This window comes from Telmatherina bonti (assembly GCF_933228915.1).
Source record: "Telmatherina bonti genome assembly, chromosome: 1".
NCBI classification, from domain to species: Eukaryota; Metazoa; Chordata; class Actinopteri; order Atheriniformes; family Telmatherinidae; genus Telmatherina; species Telmatherina bonti.
In genome coordinates, this window is record NC_136619.1 from 27146839 (window position 1) to 27166343 (window position 19505).

General features: G+C 38.0%; 1 protein-coding gene across 1 annotated transcript in view; it reads right to left on the reverse strand.

The window, feature by feature from the left end:
- Positions 1 to 19505, reverse strand: part of dagla (diacylglycerol lipase, alpha) — a 34657-nt gene that overhangs the window by 11182 nt on the left and 3970 nt on the right. Inside the window, exons 2-13 of the mRNA XM_079239081.1 lie at positions 5763 to 5864; positions 5421 to 5632; positions 4789 to 4890; positions 4551 to 4689; positions 4345 to 4432; positions 3381 to 3515; positions 3216 to 3293; positions 2886 to 3010; positions 2365 to 2515; positions 1126 to 1209; positions 331 to 408; positions 42 to 122 (exon numbers count right to left, since the gene is read on the reverse strand). Of these exons, the coding sequence (XP_079095207.1) occupies positions 42 to 122; positions 331 to 408; positions 1126 to 1209; positions 2365 to 2515; positions 2886 to 3010; positions 3216 to 3293; positions 3381 to 3515; positions 4345 to 4432; positions 4551 to 4689; positions 4789 to 4890; positions 5421 to 5632; positions 5763 to 5857 (1368 nt within the window). The 5' untranslated portion in view covers positions 5858 to 5864. The remainder of the gene's footprint in view (positions 1 to 41; positions 123 to 330; positions 409 to 1125; positions 1210 to 2364; positions 2516 to 2885; positions 3011 to 3215; positions 3294 to 3380; positions 3516 to 4344; positions 4433 to 4550; positions 4690 to 4788; positions 4891 to 5420; positions 5633 to 5762; positions 5865 to 19505) is intronic.

Sequence of the window (19505 nt, forward strand, 5' to 3'; positions counted from 1 at the left end):
ATTACTGAACCATTCTTTCCTCAGTATACTGAGTCACGCACCAGGTCTCTTCCAAAAGCCTGTGACAAGATCATTTCCTGCTCCAGTTTCTTCTTAATGTATTCTGCTGAGTAAACCATTCCCTGCAGAGACAGAGGAAGAAACTCAATGGCGAGAGAAAATTGAGACAGAAAGCAATATGGACAGGAAGTCCGTCTCATCAATCTTTTTTTTAAATATTAATAGCAATAATGGCACTATCAAAAGCTAAAATGGCTTATAGACTACATAGAAATGTAAAAGGATATTAAAAAATAAAGACAGAAAGAAGTTATTATTTAGTGTCCTTACCTTGTGACCAAGCCAGGTGCCATGCTGCTCCTCCACAGGCAAGCGCTCAGAGTCCCCTGTCAGATCAGTCAAGGCATCCTGATACACACAAGACAAATTAAAAATTCTACAGACATCATGAAGCAAGGATAGGAAAAATCAAACAGAGCATGTCATGTATTACAGGTGCACAGAACAGGTAATACAATTTAACATAAAAGTAACAATTTCCATTCTTAACCATTCTAATTAAGCAATAAAAGTCAATGAATAAATTATAAACTTTGACCAGTCCATATGTCAGATTCAATTTCATTTTTAATTTGAAATGCACGAGAGATGGCATAAGATTTAGTAACATAAAGCTACACAAATAACCAAGACCCCCTATGTCTACTTAATAACATGCTGCAAATGATTCTTTAATTTTTGTATATTTATAATGTTATATTCAGAAGTCATTTTCCTCTCAGGACAATTTGCTTTTTACATTTACACAACTTTGATAATGTTTTTCAACTCCCGGCACAATTCAATCAGTTATTACTCCAAGAATCTTCCAAATTGCTTATGAATAAAACAAGATATTGGAGATTATTCTCCAATATCTTGGAGATTGGACAGTCACGCTCTTGCTCTCTTTGGGTGTGGGAGTTTGCAAATACAACACTAAACCATGAGAGCTTCACCTGCTCTGGAGGTGTTAGTGTTGTTGGGTCAGATAATATTTTGCAGAAGGGATTGTGACTCACAATTTAAAAAAAAAAAAAAAAAAAAAGCAGACAAATTAAAATCCTAAAATGAAATACAGATCACCTTTGGTGAAAGGGTTCCTCTGATACTGATGACAACTTTCTTCTTTGCATGATCCACTGCCACAAAGAAGGGAGTCTCATAAACCTTTTTAAAAGATGAAGATTGAAGCAGAGCAGACAGAAAAAGGCGTTAAAAACATGAGGATGAATAATATTTGTAAATTGTAGGGTTTTTTTTTTTTGGTTTTTTTTTTTACACATTTCCCATTTTACCACACAGATGCCTTCCTTAAAGAGGACTCAAAAGAGCCATCCCTCACCCCATTCTGCTTCCACACCTCTTACACAAAAGAAAATAAAGAAACAACATCCTACGGTAAGCAGGATGGTTTAAAGGGGGTTATAGCTCAAGGTGCAGATCAGCAAGCTGAGACACTGCTCAGTTTTTGCAATCAGGCCTTTCCAGTTTTGGCACTGTACCTGGCCATAACTCAGTGAATTTACAGCTGGAAACTCAGCGTCGGTTGACCTCATTTAGAAGCACACTGCTTTATAAATTAGTGGCAAGACTGAGTGCAACAGACCTTATATTTAAAACAAGAAACTCTGATGCAATGAAGGAACTATTTTAATATATTTCATAAACTGTTTTTAATAGCAATACTTGTAATGCCTAAAGCCAAACTACATGCAAATGATTTCACTAATCTGTTAATAATACATTTGCTGCTGTTGTTACCTTTATTTGACAATATGGGATATTTTTACTTGCAATTGCAACAACGTTGCCAGTTATACAAGTTTATGCAGCACTTCAAACAAAATTGAGTTCTGCATAACAAGTTTTCAACAATCAGACAGTAAAGCAACATATTAAGTTGTTACAGTTACTATACTAACATAAAATGTCTACAGTCCTCCCCACAATGACTGTTCGACGTCCAAAAAATCAGCTGAAATGGGCTGTAAATTACCTAACCACAATGACAGCTTAGTACAACATCACATGACTTAGGACTGCTCCAAATGCTGACAGCATCTGTAGTCCTGAAAACTTGTCTTGCAGCTGAAGACAGAAACACACTAAAAATCTCAGCAAGTGCCATGCTGAGATTGACAAAACTACTGCCTGTGTTCCAAACATGCATGTATTGCACCTTAACCATTATTATCCGACGCAATGAGAAAAAAATTATCCAATGTTTGCCAAATCCTGAAAAACTCAAGGCTCATCCGTTTAATGAGGAAGTAAAAGCCAAACACTTCTGACTGCTTGTTGGCCAGTTGTCGGATTACTCACAGCGTCATGACAAGATGTGTAGACAATGTGAACCTGCTTGAGATCTCTATCAAGGAAGTGTCTGCGTATGGCAAGGACATTGCAGCCACAGCAATTATCCTCCTCCACTGTGACCGACTGAGTCAAGCGAGAGCCAGACACGGATGTGCAGCTGGGCACATGGAGAAACAAAACAGGAAATCAAATATAATGTCATCTATATTAGAATAGAGGGAAAAAAAGAAATTCGTGTAATATACTTTTATAAACAGTCGATGAAACAGATGCAGCAAAAACACAGCAACAGCTAATGAGAACACAAAGATATACTTAGCATTCCAGTGCAAGGAATCTGGGTGAGAGAATGTGATAAATTCAACACTGGTTGTGTCAGTAAGTGGGTCTAACTAGAGTGGTATTGTCTCAGTGGATTAGCACTTGGCAAGTGTTGACGCATGTGAAATTTGATCTACACTGAAGAGGCTCAAGAGACACAGAGACCAAATAGATAAAACTGTGCGGGTGTGTGTTTGAGTGCTTACGGGCAGGAGCTCACGAGGCGGCACAGCCCACAGGCAGGCTTCCTCATCAAGTACATGGGCCAACCGTATGCAGCCAGGGCGAAGAGCATGTAATAACATACATCTTTATACATGTTCATCTCAGCCTGGGAGAGAGAAGAGCACACAGACAGAAGCATGCCTGTATTAGAATAACATGATCAATAATGTCTGCAAAAAAAATCATTTTAGTTGAAAATGTACAGCACGCTGCCAAAGTTTAGGAATTACCTGCATTTCTCACATGAGACCCTATTCCATGTGGTTTAGAGCAGAACATGAACACAAGTTTATCTCACAATAGCAACTCACCGAATTTTTCAGGTCCAAATATCTAGTGTTACGTGTGACAGGCATCCCTGACAAGAAGGCTAATATGTCATTGTTGGCCTGAAGAGGAAAAAATAACATGTTTTAAATATGAATACACAACATTCCCTTTTTACAAACTTTTTTTGTTTTTTGGGCTAAGATTACCTGGTCCAAGATAGAAGATCTCTTAGACCTCTGTCTCTGGCGGAGAAGCACCAGACCAGCAATGATATCACTAGGAACAATGTCCAAGTCTCTGAAAAACTCTGCGAAAAGGCTGGCCACTTCTGAATACGCATCCTGGATATAAAAGCAGAATAGATTAGAATGGGTTCATAATGCAGAGTCACAAAAGTATCAGTCATCAATGACTCTGGCCATCACCATGTAAGATCATTGGTCTGATGCACATTACTGGGACACAACGTGTCAAAATTCATCATTTTGTCCTGAATCACATAATTTCTGTAGAAAATGCATGACTGGGAGCATGCATTGTATGAAGAACTGAAAATTGCTGCTAGGAAGAGGGTGTCTAAACCACCTTGCTTGGTGTGCTGCCACAAGCTGCTTGGACTCCTTTCCATCCCAAACCCAATTCTGTCTACTCAGAGATCAGATAGAGCCCAATGAGGTTGCAATGGTTCAAATCCACTAGCAAAAACCTTTGCTAAAGTGATGACAAATGTTGACTGGAGCAAACGCACACCAACATAGCTGCAAGCATGACCACATTGATTTTTGACATTTCAACTGTATACTTAAAATCCTCTTCACTAAAGCAGCACTTGATCAAATTTACCAATAGAATATAGCGGATAAAACATCAATCATTGCAGATTCTATTTACTTATTTTTTTATTTATTTTTTTTTTAACTTTTATGATTTCTCCAGTGTGGTCTACTGAACTGGAATTACAAACTAATTTAGCCTGACAGTAATTACTTTTTCATTCATATTTCATCATTATTGCTTAACGTCTCTGGTAAGTAGCTATGCAAAATTCTGCTGTATGTCACACCACTGAAGCAGTTGATGATAATATTTATGTTATATATTATATACATTTTATATTTATACTTGATAGGTTTTGCTTGACCACTAAGCAGAATTAGGTTTGTGACTCACTGATTGTGTATCCTGGGCTCTTGTGCAGCACATGAAGAACTTCAGCCTCCTGCTCCAGCTGCTGGCTTGGCCTTCTTCTAGCCTGTGTCTAATTAGGCAAAAGCAGCAAAAGAATTCTGTCATGATTAAATTTGTGAAATTTGTTAAAGGTGCCTTGATTGTGCGTCATGACAAAAACCAGGGAGACTTAAACAGCATGTTAATACCTGAGAGTGTACGTAGTGAGGTTGCGCTGACGCCGACGAGTTGCTTTCAGCTTGACAAAAGTCCGACCCGTTGGATCAAAGGTGCACATGAGGGTGATACATACGCTGAATATCACAAGCCAGTTGCATGCAACAATTCCTGTAAATAACATAAAAACAAAAGTCACATCCAAGCTTGGAAAATCATTTTACCTTAAAACTGTTAATATGGTTTCAATTTACACCCTCTTTCACTCACCTAAAGCCAAGTTTTTAGCTGTGACATCAGAGCACGGCTGGTAATACTGGACAAGCCAGGCGATTCCTACTACGGCATATACTAGCTCAACCAACAGAATAGCTGGGGCGGAAGGAAAGGGGAGAAAGGGATCAATATCCGCACAATCAATACCAAGAGTGTTCAAGCCTTAATTTGAAACCTGAACTAATCCTCATGACAGCTACCTTCAATTCTAACAAGCATCAACATTGTTAAAAATGGCCATGGGTTGGCTGGCTTCTGGTGTGAACGCCTCCCCAAGATACTGTTTCCTCACAGCCTGATGTTTTTATTCTGTTCAGCTCAGAGCCGGTAATGAGGGTTGGAAGTTCATGTTTACAAAAAAAGAGGGTAGGTGGGGAGGATGTACATGTGCTTTGTTTGTGTGTATGAGTGTGATTGTGTGTAAATGAGACAATCATGAGGCCTGTGTTTTTAAATTAGTGTTATATACTCTGGTGTGTGAAGGATTTTAATTTTTTTTTTTTAATATGGATAAATTGGTTTTATATTGTGAAGCACTTTATGTTGCTTTGTGCATGAAAAGCGTTTTATAAATAAAATTTGATTGAATAAAAAAAGACCCTCACAGAGGACCCAAAATGCCATACCTAGTCGTATATAGATGACATACTGCACAGCTTCTCTGGGCTGCGTGTACAAAATGCTACCCCTCATGCTCAGCCACATGATGGCGCTCTCACATATGAGGCAGCTGACCAGGATGCCCAAGTAACCTCGACCATGGTCCACCAGAGTTACAGAACAGGACTGGTCTGAGCCGTACGGGAGGCCAAAGAGTACCACAGACAGAACCACTAACCTGAGCATGAAAGGCATAAAGAGGGAAGTGGTGAGTCATATTAGGAAATGTGTTTTTAAACAGAAATTTATAGATCAAACAATAAATACATATATACGAGTGAAAAAAAAAATCGATACGCCTGACTCACCAGATGCAGTGTAATAAAAACAGGAAGAGGGCAGGCAGTACCAGGTCATCACTGCCAACTGACCAGCGCCGCCGAAACATCACCATTCCAGGCATCACGCCCCTGTGGGAAAACATGAGGCAGGGACGAAATGATGTCATTCTTTGTCTTAAAACTTACTCTCATTTCACTGCAGAATTTCCCATTTTTTCACATGAAATCAAACAATAAATCCAGGTTACAGATTAGGAACCTAAGAAATACAGACAGTGAGTGAATCTCAGCATGCTGCACTCAGATACTTTCTGCATGTTTTTTGGTGACTTAAGTTATGCTCTATAATAAACAGGGCTGCAGGGATAACAAAAATAGACGTCAACCCAAGTAGAGAAATGAAACATAATGGGAGGTGAGGATAAGGAGGATAAGGGCAATCTGAAAGGATGTAACGTGATGTAAAAATGAAAGAAACAAGCTTTTAATCTATGTAATACTGATGAGACCAAGCGAAAATGCTCCTTTCATGTTACTCAATCCTCTCTCTTCTGAAAAAGCATTGTGAGATTACTTAAAATACCTCCAGGCTAAAATAAAATGACCTGTTAAAGACATGGTGGGAAGGAAATTGGAAGGAGAGAGGGAACCATAGAGAGGTTGATGAAGGCCTTATGGTGCTGATATGGAAAGCCTGTGTAGTTCCTCCATGTTTACTGGACACTACATGATGGCTTGCAGCTCTAAAAAAAACCCGACTAACTCCTAAAACTACTGACTGTGTAATATTTAACATTTATTTAGAATGAATGAATGAATCATTATCATTGGTCATTTAGGGCTCCTTCACTTTTTAGTATGTCATTTATAGTTTTGGTAAAACTGTCAGCACTTTCCCTAATTTGCCCTCTAAATCCACATCATTGTAGTCTATAAAATCTTATTGTGTCTGCATAAAACAGCTGAGAGATAGTTGGATCATTGCCTTGTTAGTAGCGTTATCCAAAAGAATAAAGAAAAAAATAAAAATCCACACCCCAATACTAACAGATACTAAAATGTAGTATCTATTCATTCATTCATTTTCCAAACCGCTTATTCCAATTCAGGGTCGCGGGGAAGCTGGAGCCTATCCCAGCCGGCTTTGGGCGACAGGCAGGGTACACCCTGGACAGCTCGCCAGTCCATCGCAGGGCCACACACAGAGAGACGAACGACCACACTCATGCTCACACTCACTCCTAGGGGCAATTTAGAGTGACCAATTAACCTATCATGCATGTCTTTGGATGGTGGGAGGAAGCCGGAGTACCCGGAGAACATGCCACTGACCAAACCAGCCAAGGATCGAACCAGCGACCTTCTTGCTGTGAGGCCACAGTGCTAACCACTGCGCCACCGTGCAGCCATGTAGTATCTAGTTAGATGTTAATTAAAATGGGTATGCCACTTTTAGAATGGCTGCCTCCAACCATTTTGAATCAATCAATCAATCAAATCAAATTGCACATTTCACAACAACATGTTTCCAAAGCGCTGCACAAAAAAATAAGTATACCACAATAGGTTCAATAATATGGCGTCCTGAAAAATAAATAACTAAAATAAAATTTTTTTAAAATCAATTAAAAGACACAGAGGACCACAAATCGTACAGTGTTAAAAGCCAAGGAATAAAAGGGCATCTTAAGATGAGACTTTAAACACTCCACAGTGGCTGTATAAAGAAAACAGAATAAAGAATAGAGTCAACAAGCAAAAGCCGCAAAAGCAGCATCACGTGGTGGCGAAAGCGCTCCAACAGGCATTTACCTGTGAAACGCCATACGGCCACAGTTCCCACAGTCATTACCAAGCACATCTGACAAATAACTGATGACTGACATTAAATAACAGAAACAATTTTATATCGCTATGCGTGCTGTTATTGGGATATAAAATTAGCTATATCGGGATATGAGATTTTGGTCATATCACCAAGCCCTAGTTGTAAATAGAATATTTTAATATATATGATATGTATAGTTTGACTAAGTTTGCACAGGTTTAAAGAGTATATATGCCAATGATTAGTTCAGAGAAATATGACTGTTACGGATTCACATGTGTGCTTTGTTTGTCGCTTCACCTTTTCACATTTTACTTCAACTGTGATGTTTGATTACTCAGTTTTCTGGTGTGCTATCAATTCCAATCTTCCCTTTACCAGTGAAAAAAGTCCCCATTCTATATTTTATATATGGTTCGCTCTTTTGCTTAACAGTAACTATTAACTGCTGATGCTCAATGCATTTAGCCAGTAGAAGATAATAAAAAGGGACTTAAATTAGGATAGAAGAGGTAGAAATGTGTTTAACTGCTTCAAAAACAAAGAAATAAAAAATAAATAAATAAAAACAGCCAACAACTTTCATTGAGACATTTGTGCTACCACCTAGATAGATCTCAGAAGGGATGTGTAGAGTATGACGGAAAGAACAGCATTTTCTCGCTGCAATTTTGAATTTACAAACCTCTTTTTATTTCGGAAGAATGTGATCAGAAACACTGGAAACTTTGTTGTCAAAATTGATTTCCTATGATCCCTCTGGCCACAATCCTTTTAACATAAACATTTCCCGTACCCACAGTAAAGAGGCTGAGGTGGGCAAAGTGCAAGTTCTATCCTGTATTATTATTTAATAAATGTATAATTGTTCAAATACTATTCTTTTTTCATAGTTCCATTCGCTACATTCTACCATTTATTTCTTAAGTGTCGGACTACTCACCTTCCTCTCGTTACAGAGCAAACATCCTCCCTGCCACAGGGGTTTGGCACCAACATGAAACATGGGCCCCCTTTTGGATTGTGGCTGTGACTTTCCTTGGTGACAACTTCTATTTTTGGACTGACCATAACCTTAATACTTTTGCTTCAAAAGTGTTGGTATATTATTTTAACAAGCCTTTCCGGTATTACCATCACCCTCAATACTTTACACGATCATATTTATTAGTGCATTTACATTTCTGACCAGACTCAATGAGCTGCAGGCATTTCTGCAGCAAGAGCTAATCCGTCAAACAGTTTCTACGAGAACGTTTACACACTGTTCTGTCATTATAAAAAATGATCACAGTTTAATTAAAGACACTTTAAGTTTGGTTATCGTTCCAAAAGTTTTAGACGCCACCACATGACTGCATCTCCTCCTTGCTGTTTTTCCTTCCATTAGAGACCAGAAGCAATCTGCACAAACACAAATGACGCAATAAGCTTTACTGCCAATAGCCTCACACAATTCTACTGATGTAGGCTGAGATAATGCACTATAAAACACAGCAGTGCCCCAGCTAAAGCAATAAGAAACCTGCTGGAAACAATCCAGGTTACAGATAAAATTTCTTTTTAATGCTTTATGAAAATATGTAGCATACAATTAGAATGTCAACAAGCAGTACATTCAAAATCTATATATTGGAAATATTTATAATCTGGCTTCATTACTAAATCAGGCTTTGTAGCCTCACGTAATAGAGGCCCATATTATTGTCACAAAATAACAAACAGCACCTTCTTCAACTATAAGTGACTGACATTTAAATGTTTAACAGGACATCAGCAATTATTCCCCTGATAGGAGGCTGACGCTGACAGAACGAGTTATGCTTTGTGAATACATTGAACATAAAAAAGTATCTCCTAGTCATCCAAGTGTGAAATACCTTCTATCTCTGCAAGAAAATTTACATTTAGCAGCAAAGAGTTCTTGTGATCACAAGCTTTTCAACTAATATTCTGTTACATTCGAAGCAGTGATCACTGTTAAACCTCCACCAAGAGTGACACACATTTAACAAATTGCATGAAGACAAAGTTCATTGTACTAAATACTCAGGTCAAAGTCATGTGGTTGTCTTATTCAAACGTCAGAATATCAAGAGCGTCCTCTTACAACGAAATATTAACCTTCCTTCTATAATATTGTTAGTAACAAAGACACAATGACTTCTGCTTTCTGACCATAAATAGGTCTACTTTCAATTAAACCAAAAGGTGATCTCACTGACAGGCAGAATTTAAACCTGAAAGGACAAAACAAACATTGAAGAAAAAAAAGACAAGTTTTATTAATACTCATTCATCAATGCAGTTGATCTGAAAAAAACAAATGAAAAAATACCAAGGGCTTCAAATGAAAAGTTGCTCATATAGCTACTTGTAAATCTCTATCTGGGCAGAAGTAGTATAAGGAGGACAAGAAAAGATGGAAGGGGAAGAGAAATGTGTGTGTGTTTGTGTGCGTGTGTATGTGTTTTTAAAAAAATTTAATTTAGGACACAACAATCAGGGCAAAGAAATCACAAAGCTCTTTTGTAAATGCAGAAGTACACTGGATCACAGGGGAACCAGTTGTCAGGCTCCTTCGAGCCTGCTGTTCGAGTACTACTTGAACTCCCAGCAGAGGATTTAACATTGAAAGATAAAAATGACATAATTACAGATCAAATGGGATTAGAGTAACAACACAAACTTTCTGTGATGTAAGTCACTCACAATTTAGTAAAGCTTGTTCGTGAACCATTTACCCCCATTCAGTCCCCGGAGATGAACATTTGAATTCTGTTGTTATTCATTGAGAGACAAAATGAGAGACAAACAGACAGAATGAGAGATACGAGGAGAAAAGGCTTCTAACAGAAAAAAATGGGTGTTTAACACCTTGTAAGAAAGTTTGTGGAAATTAACACATTACTTCAGAGATGTCAAAACTCTGGTCGTCATGGGCTGCTGTCCTGGAGGTTTAAATCCTTCCCTACTTCAACTAATCTGACTCACATTAAAAGGTTAACATGTAGAACTTACCAAAAAGCTGTTGGATCCATTTTATTTTAAAAATTTGTGTTGGAGTAGGAAAACATCTAAAATATGCTGACCCATGAGGACTAGAGTTTGACATACCTGCATTAACTAATTTAGAAAAAAATTCGCCAAATTATTGTTGTTTATCCTCTTGAACCTTTTGATGTAAGTTAGTATTTGATTCTATTAAGAACCAAAGATGATTATATAATGATCACAAGACTTGGGCTTTTGCCCAAGCAGAAGTTGAGTTATGCTACATACAAACTAGTAATAAATCTTCACTTTTGAGAGGCTAAAGCCATAAAATATATAGCATTTTAGTGCACAGAAAGATAAAATTATTACATTTCTAAATTAAACCAGGTAGCATAATTTAAAGTATTAAAATATTTTTAAAAAAATAAAAAAAACATGACCAAAATCAGATATGACCCATGAAAATGAAAAATAGAAAAAAAAAACCCACTTCTTTAACAGTCTTTATTACTATTTTATAACTATTCTGGCACAAATTTCGAGAATTAAAGCACTGCTTTAATTCTTGAAATTTGTGGGCTTGCAGGCTTTACAATCAAAAGTTAAATCAAATTTCAGTCATACTGTTCATGAGATGCACCTTGAAGCTCGTTTTTTTTTCGATGTACATCTTATGGACCCATTTATCAGCAGTATCTACATGTCTGGTTTGTGCTACATAGACCTCTCTTGGACATCTGTGTGCTGCAAAAGCTTTCGACATCACAGATTTAGTAGACTACAAGCCTGCCAACTGATCACAAGCCAAAAAACACAATAGTTTATTCTTTGAGAATGTGCATGGCCTGTTTTGAAGAGACTGTGTGAGGAGATTTGCTGTTATCCAGACATTTATTATTCATCAAAGAGTAGGCCTGCCGATGCAGATTACAGTACTTTCTTCTCTTGTTGTTTTGCCAGCACAGCCTCTTGCCATTGTGAGATCTCTTAATTCTAAATGTGCAGAATAAGGTCACATTATAGACTAGCTTAAACTTCAATTTGAGGATAATATGTAAATGCTTCTAACATGGGCCAGTTCCCAATTTTTTACATATACAAGGTAAAAAAAACAAAAAAAAAAACATAACTTGGCCTTGATGCCGTTTTCATTTTCAAACCCATAACATCCACAACTGATTTTTAAGCATTAAAGGTTTTAAGTTGATAACATGATTACTGCTTTCAACTGTGGTTAGTTGAGCAAGATTCCATCTTAAAAGCTTAGAGAAGAATGTTTGTGCGTTAGGAAGGGGTGGACGTGCATCGGTTTAGATGCCTATCAGAGAGCAGGAGCTGGATGTGCAGGTCCTGAATTGGAAAATCTGTTTGTGGCAAGCAAAGTATGACTGTATAAAGTGACCACATATAATCTAGGAAACACAGACAAGCTACTGGGAGACCGTAGTATTGTTCTCTTTCCCAGATGCAGACTGACATGAAGCTGGTAATGACATAATCTGTTCTCTGTCCTGAAATGTGACTAAGTTTTATTCCCAAACTTTGACAAAGGAAAGGAGAATTTGTACCATTTTCTGCTCATCTCAAGGCCATTACTTTCTCACTAGCATGGTTCAGGAAGTAGAGCAGGTTGTGCACTAATCTGAAGGTCACTGCTTGAAACTCATGTTCTCTGGTTCATGCGTCAAAGAGTGCCTGCTGTTGTCTGACTGCGTATATGTTCAAAGTATGAGCTGTATTGAATAATGTTTGAACAAATTAATGAACAAATGCTCTTTATGTGTAAAACACTCTTGAGAGGTCATATGACTAAAAGTATTCTTTAGGGATGCTGTACATTTACATTTGATAAGACATTTGGTTGAAGATTTATTGATTTTAATATCATGGGGTTATTTTAGTGCTTCACAATTCTGGTCCTGGGGACCCATTTCCCAGCATGCTTTAGGTGTTTCCATTCTTTAACACACCTGAAATATCTGGACCATTAGCAGATTTCCAAAGAACTTTACGAGAAGGTCACTAATCTCTACATGTGTGTTAACAGTAGAAAAACATCTAAAACATTCAAGGCCGTGAGTCCTGAGGAAAAGGACTGAACAATACTGCTTTAGCTGGACAATGCAACAATACAGCTTCATTCAGAGCAGATTCTTGTTAGGACCATATGGAAAAAGAAGCTGTAGCTTAAAGATGCCAATGCCAACAAAACAGAAAACTATGCATGAATCAGACCACGTTTTCATTTTTAATGATTGCATTTTGCGATCTCCATCACCAATAAATGGCTCTTATTCAACATAGGTTCAATTTGTAGAATACTTTAACTGAGTTATACTATGACAGAGGCAGAAAATGTCCAGAAAACATAATTAAACCTTTAAATACAATTATTCACATCAAAATTAACTTTGCCTTTTTTCAGTCAAAACTAGTAGAGGGCTGCTTGATAATCTTTATTCTTGCAATCTATCAAACGCGTGCAGTTGCCCAAACAAAATCCAGCTGATCAACCCACTGATTTATTGGCATTCACTTGCAAACAGGGCATTTCTAGTCTTCTTTCATGGAAGAATACTTTTCAAAACACCATCCTTACTAAAAGCAGCAGCCTCCTTAGGGGCCTTCCCATCATCCACCAACAGGGAATGTTAGCCCATTAGTGGAGTTGTTTGGCTACTACTGTCGGCATAAGAAGAAGTACTTACTTTCCTCATTAGTCAAGTGTTTTACATAAACTGACATTTAGTCTGAGGATTTCTCTTCCATGTAAATGATTGTGGCACACCACAATGGCAAAAAAGCCACCATACCTTCAGATTAGTTTTTTTTTCTTTTTTTACAAGACTTACAAAAGTAAATTATATTGTATGAATGGATTCACATACACATAAAGTTTTACACACATCTACAGACCATAATAGTGTGTGAATACAGTAAAAAATTGCACTCAAGAAATGCAACACCACTCTACAAAAACTTATTTTTTTTAAAAAAGGAAACCCAGAGTCTCAACATCCTGTCCTGCGTTACAGTGGCTTGCTTGAGCGTGGCAGTAAAGAGATGACAATGCGGACTAAAGGGAGAAAGAAAAGGTAGCGAGAAAGGTACCTAAGCAAGAGGAAGTTTAACAAATATTTAGCTCAAGCCTATAAAAATTATAATTCTGAAACTTTTGAGTTTCAGAATTATATAATTATTAAAAAAAAAAAAAAAAAAAAAAAAAAATCAAGGCACTCAATATGTCTGGGCATGCTGCTACTCTGGGCCTCTGCAGGGAAACATCCAATTCCTGTAGGATGCCAGCCTTAAAGGACCAGATTTGGAGATGTCTGCCCTAATGCATTAGGCAAATTCCAAATGTGACCAAAAATCAGCCAGAAAGGAGTAAAAGAGAGGAATGGTCTGTGGCCACCACCCACAGGACCACTCCTTTATAGTGGTTGTCATGCCAACTGCCTCTCATTTCCACCTGTTGTCTGTTCCACAGTCGGTAAATTGATTCTCCCTTAGTGTTACTTCTAACTGGACAGATAATGTAAAAGTCTGACTGGCTTTGAGTTACATGGTGATGGTTATGTGGTCCCTTTATTTTTTTATTTTTTTTATTTTAAGCAGCGTTAACAGATGGAGTTTTCTGCATTTTTCATCTTCTCTTTCAGTAACTCTTGATGCAATGTAAAAAGCAAACTCAAATCTTGTAACACCCAACTGAACCAAGTCCCCAATTGCATTAAGTCAAGTAGGGTGTAGAATTAAACTCGTTTGAGTTTAACACTACAAGACTACCTGAATGCATGTATGATACTGAGTTTGCAGGGATCACCTAGTTCATCATTTAAGGTTATTTTAGTGGTTTATAAATATCTTAATGGTCTTGGGCCTTCTTATTTATCTGACCTTCTTTTAAAGTATGAGCCCTCGCAGACCCTGAGGTCCTCAGGTACCAGCCTTTTAGTTCTTCCTAAAGTTCGTACCAAAACATATGGCGAGGCCATATTTCAGTATTACGGGCCTCGCCTATGGAACAGCCTGCCTGAGGGCCTCAGGGCTGCAGAGACTGTTGATGTTTAAAAAAAAAAAAACCGCTCAGGACTTACCTTTTTAGTTTAGCTTTTAACTAAGTTTTAAAATTCTAATATTAGCCGATATTTATTCTTCTTTTTAGTTAATTTGATTTATTTACATATTTTATATATTTATTTACATATTACTATCAATTTTATTATTTCATTATTTTTGGATGGATCTTACTTATGTGTAGTTATCACTCCAGTTCGCTCCTCATTGGGGTCCTCTTCACCAAGGCTGCCCCTGCTCTGACTGCATGGGTGTTACTGTGGGGGATGTCCCTGTCTGGTAGGTCGGGATCAAGCGCTGCAGCCTGGAGTTGAGTTGTGGCGTGGGTCCTGTCTGCCCAGACCCAGGTGGCCCCCATGGTGACGGCCTGGGTGGTCGTGGGTGGGGATAGCTCTTTGTGTCGATGCACCCTGAGGATATCGTTTCTTTATCTGGTGCACATGTACCAGATGCACATAGCACATGGTGCACATGGCCATTTGTCTCCTTTTAACTGTTATAGGGGCTAATAGGGCCCACCTATTAGGGCCCATCCAGTTGTGGGAGGGTGTAAGGGGACTGTGGATGTATGTGTGTGTGTATTTTATCTATTTGATGTAAAGCAGTTTGTATTGTTTTTTTCAAGCACGAAAAGTGCTATAGAAATAAAGTGTGATTTGATGTCTGAATGTCTCTTAGATTCGCAGAAGGTTAACAGCACTTGTCTGCTCTGCTGACAACAAGGTTTCTTTTAGTAGTTATTGTGATTTTGAACAGCATGCGTTTGCCACAATTGTTTTTCATGGGGAAAAACTTGGTGCATCCCTGGGATGCACTGATAGTGAGTCAGATTTTAATGTGCCACCAACATCATTATTATGTGAGCTTAATATAAATATTTGTATTACTAAAAAAGTTGAGAACATCCTCCTCAGCCCAGACAGCCTTGAGTTGTTAAGGTTTATGAGGACGTAATGATCATTTCACAACCATCAGACAACACCAAACCTTTTGACAGACAACGCTGACTAATGATCCTTTTACACAAAAGACCATCTAGGACTTAAAAAGCTGGGACGAGATACAATTGGCCGTGGTGCGGCTGGAGCATAAACTGTGGTGGAAAATAGAAAATAAGCACCAACAGAGCTTGTAACTACATTAAAACATAGGTCAAGTATTATTCCATGTAGATCATTAAAAGTCATGTCTACTGTTTGCTGCTTAACAAAGTGCATAGTCTATTGACTATATACACCATGCTGACTATGGGATCTAATTATAGTGGTCAGAAAAGTGATCGAAAGCACTTCAGACACTGAAGAAACACAAATGGTGGATACCTTACAGAGCCAAAGGACTTTTTATTAGGTTTATATGTTTAGACATTGTGTGGTTGAGTTTTATGTTTCAATATTGTGCTCAATCTTGTTATCAGTTGAGGGTATGATCTCCAAAATTAAACTGCAATGCATCACTGAGAAAATCATTATGTGACATCAGTTTAGAAAAGAAAAGAAAAACATTACAAATCATAGTGATTAATACCATAAAAAGAAGTTCTCATAAATTATATATCGGAATGACATCTCTAAATCCTATGTCCCAAAATGGCTGTGGTTTCCATAGTACTCTGCATGTTAAGATCTGCATAAACACATACAACTCATGTTTAGCAAGGATCAAAGCTAACACTTAACTATCTAAACTAATCAGTTAAATATCGATACAGTGGAAATAATACCGAAATTTCCATATGTTATTAATGAGTTGAAATTTCAGTCATCATTCCCAAGTCTTCTTTAAACTTCCTTAAATGGAAAATACATTGATATTGTGCACCTGAAGTGAAAGCACACACACACACACACACATGTGTACTTGCAACCTGAGATCAAACAAGCATCCAAACATCATCCAAAACCTGACCTTTAAGGCAACTCTACAACACAGACAGGTCCATACTGAACCACTCAACTCTACCCTGCTAGAATATGCATCCTGCTTGAGGCATGACTCATCCAAACCCTTAAGGCTCTCCCTGAGTGATTCCATTTGTATCCAAACGACATGCGCTAAGTGGAAAAGCTATGATATTCCTGCATGTGAGCAATGCTTTTGTCCTCCACACACAGTGTACTACTGAGTGCCAGGCCTATACCCACGTGATGCAACAACAATGATGGAACAACAATGAAAGGGCTGCTCGTTCATCATTATGGCTTTGCCTTTGACCAAGACAACAAGCCATAGGTATGCAGCACTGCATCTGATAGCTGAGTCACATGTGAGTCATCTAATGCATCTTTTCCACTTTTAAAAACTCTCTTAAATCCACTGTAAACATAAAAGCGTTAAAAAAAACTCCTGTAGTTTTATTTATGTAATATAATCGATTTATATTGTATAAAAACATATACACATACATAGTGGTAAATAGAGTAAGCTCTGAACTCACCTGGTCTCACTGCTCAAACCCGTACAACTGTCAATATATCAATACATCACACTACTGAGGAAGCCAAAGATACTGGACCTGAATCTAAAATCAGATGTCAGCACTGCTGTTTATTCCTTTTTTTGCAGACAGCAGGTTGATTTGGTATGACTAGCAGCTGGTGTATTAGCATCCTCCTCTTCCATCTCACTCACAGTGAGTCCGCTGCAGCAACAGCAGCATCAAGCTGTGGCACACACACTGCTGCTTACAGCCCATTTATTTTCTATCACATTTTCAACCTGTGTAGCCTTTCCATTTATCACATCTGTAACTATGTTTAAAAACTCCTGACTGTGTGCTGCATCTCCAAACACATAGAAGAGACCAAACCTTTCAAACTGGTCTTAAATTCAACAACTGAGAACACTAAACCACTATCATAACAGAGAAACAGGATTTCCTGGTCCTAAATGCGAGAGTGTAACATTATTATTTAAAACACTGTTCTCCTTTTATGTAATGATGTAATAAATCTTGCCTTTTCTTCCCCAGGAGTGGTTTTGTTTATGTGAAGCTCAGCATAAAAGACATTTTTGTCATTTCAGTATTTCTGTAGAGTGAAAACAAATTGACAACCACAAATGTTTCTATTCAAGCTGATAAATCTGCATTTCTAATTTGGTTTATTTTGTATTTATTATTGTTGCAAGTCTAAGAACTACAAAACAAAAATTCTGTTGTCTAATTACAGTGACGCTGACATCTGAATGCGTGTCTGTCCACACAAATTCCCACTTTTCAATTAAAAACTCTCCGCTAATGAAGTACATGTTGCAAAACAGTGACTGAGTCATTTCTACAGAACATAAACATGTTTTACAAAGAGCAACATGGAATTTGTTGCTGAGAAATTTTATCTTTTAAAGAAGAGGGAATTTGGACAGAGAAAAAGCAGAAGTGTGCCACTACTAATGCTTCCACACAAAACAAAACTTGCATGTTTTTTTTGTTTTGTTTTAATAGCTAAACTCACATTTTATTTCAGTGCATTGTTGTTTTTTTTAGTCCACCTTTGCCAGTGGATGCCACAATTACTTGTGATCTTTTAATTATTTGCTTTAACCAAAATATAATATTTAAACTAGGTAGTATTTCAGGTATTCCACCAGGTTTGAATTGGACAGGGTGAAACATTCATTATCCTAACCGCTTAGTCCAATTAAGGGTTGCGGGGCAGCTGCAGCCTATCCCAGCAGTCATTAGGCGAAAGGTTGGGTACACCCTGGACAGCTCGCCAGTCCATCGCAGGGCCACACAGAGACAAACAACCACTCACATTCACACTCACTCCTATGGGCAATTTAGAGTAACCAATTAACCTAACATGCATGTCTTTGGATGGTTGGAGGAAGCTGGAGTAGGGTGAAACATATGAACTTGAATTCTGTTTAGATTTGTTACACAAATACAACTCTTTGTAATTATAAACATATGCATTAAATGTAATATATGTGTTTGTGTGTGTGTGGGTAGGTTCAAATGGCGGCCTTTTGGTGTGACGTTTGCATGTTCTCCCCATGTATGTGTGGGTTCTCTCCAGGCACTCCGGCTTCCTGCTACCATGCTAATCTAACCTGTAACCTGCTAATTCAACAATTATCAACTAATTATCACTCTAAATTCTCCATTGGAATGAGTGTAAGTGGTCATTTGTCTCTTTGTGTTGGCCCTGTGATGGACAAGCAGTCTCACCCGCTCACTGCAGCCCCTCGCAAAAATGATTATATGTCTTTTATAAGCAAATCAAAAATCTAATCTAATTTCACACAATGTCTGTAATGTGTAAGCATGTACAGGAAATTCCATAATCCACTCCTAACTGAAATGATCGACATTGATGGCCTACAATATTGCTGAGGTTGTTATTGAACTTTTGCACCATTAGTCGGTGGGCTATTATTGAAGAGGAGTAAACAAGCTGGCATATACAGTGATGTTTCCTGTCCTGTGTTGTCACAACCAATAGAGAACAACTGGAAAGGGAAAAAAAATATTTGTTGTAGACAGCTGAGGCAACCTGCAAATGGCTTGGCATGTTGTGAGGTGTTGCGTCCAATCCTGGAGAGACGGGCTATGGAAGACGTCTAGAGAAAATGCTAAAAAGTTATGCTGGAGTGACTGTAGAACCAAATCTCTCTCTCCTCTGCTCGCTGCCATGCATCCATCTGCTCCAGTCTGTCTCTTTTCTGCCTGGGTCAGAGTTACACTCTGCTAAGATCAAGATCCTCTCCAGCATTTGTCACACTGCTGGCTCTGCTACTGCCAGCTCTAATTATCCTAACCCTCCCTATTGTGTCACACTAGAGCAGTTTTCTGTCCATCCTAAAGAATCTCACCATCTCCTTATCTACATCTCACCTTCTTTCTTTCTTTCTTATCTTCTTCC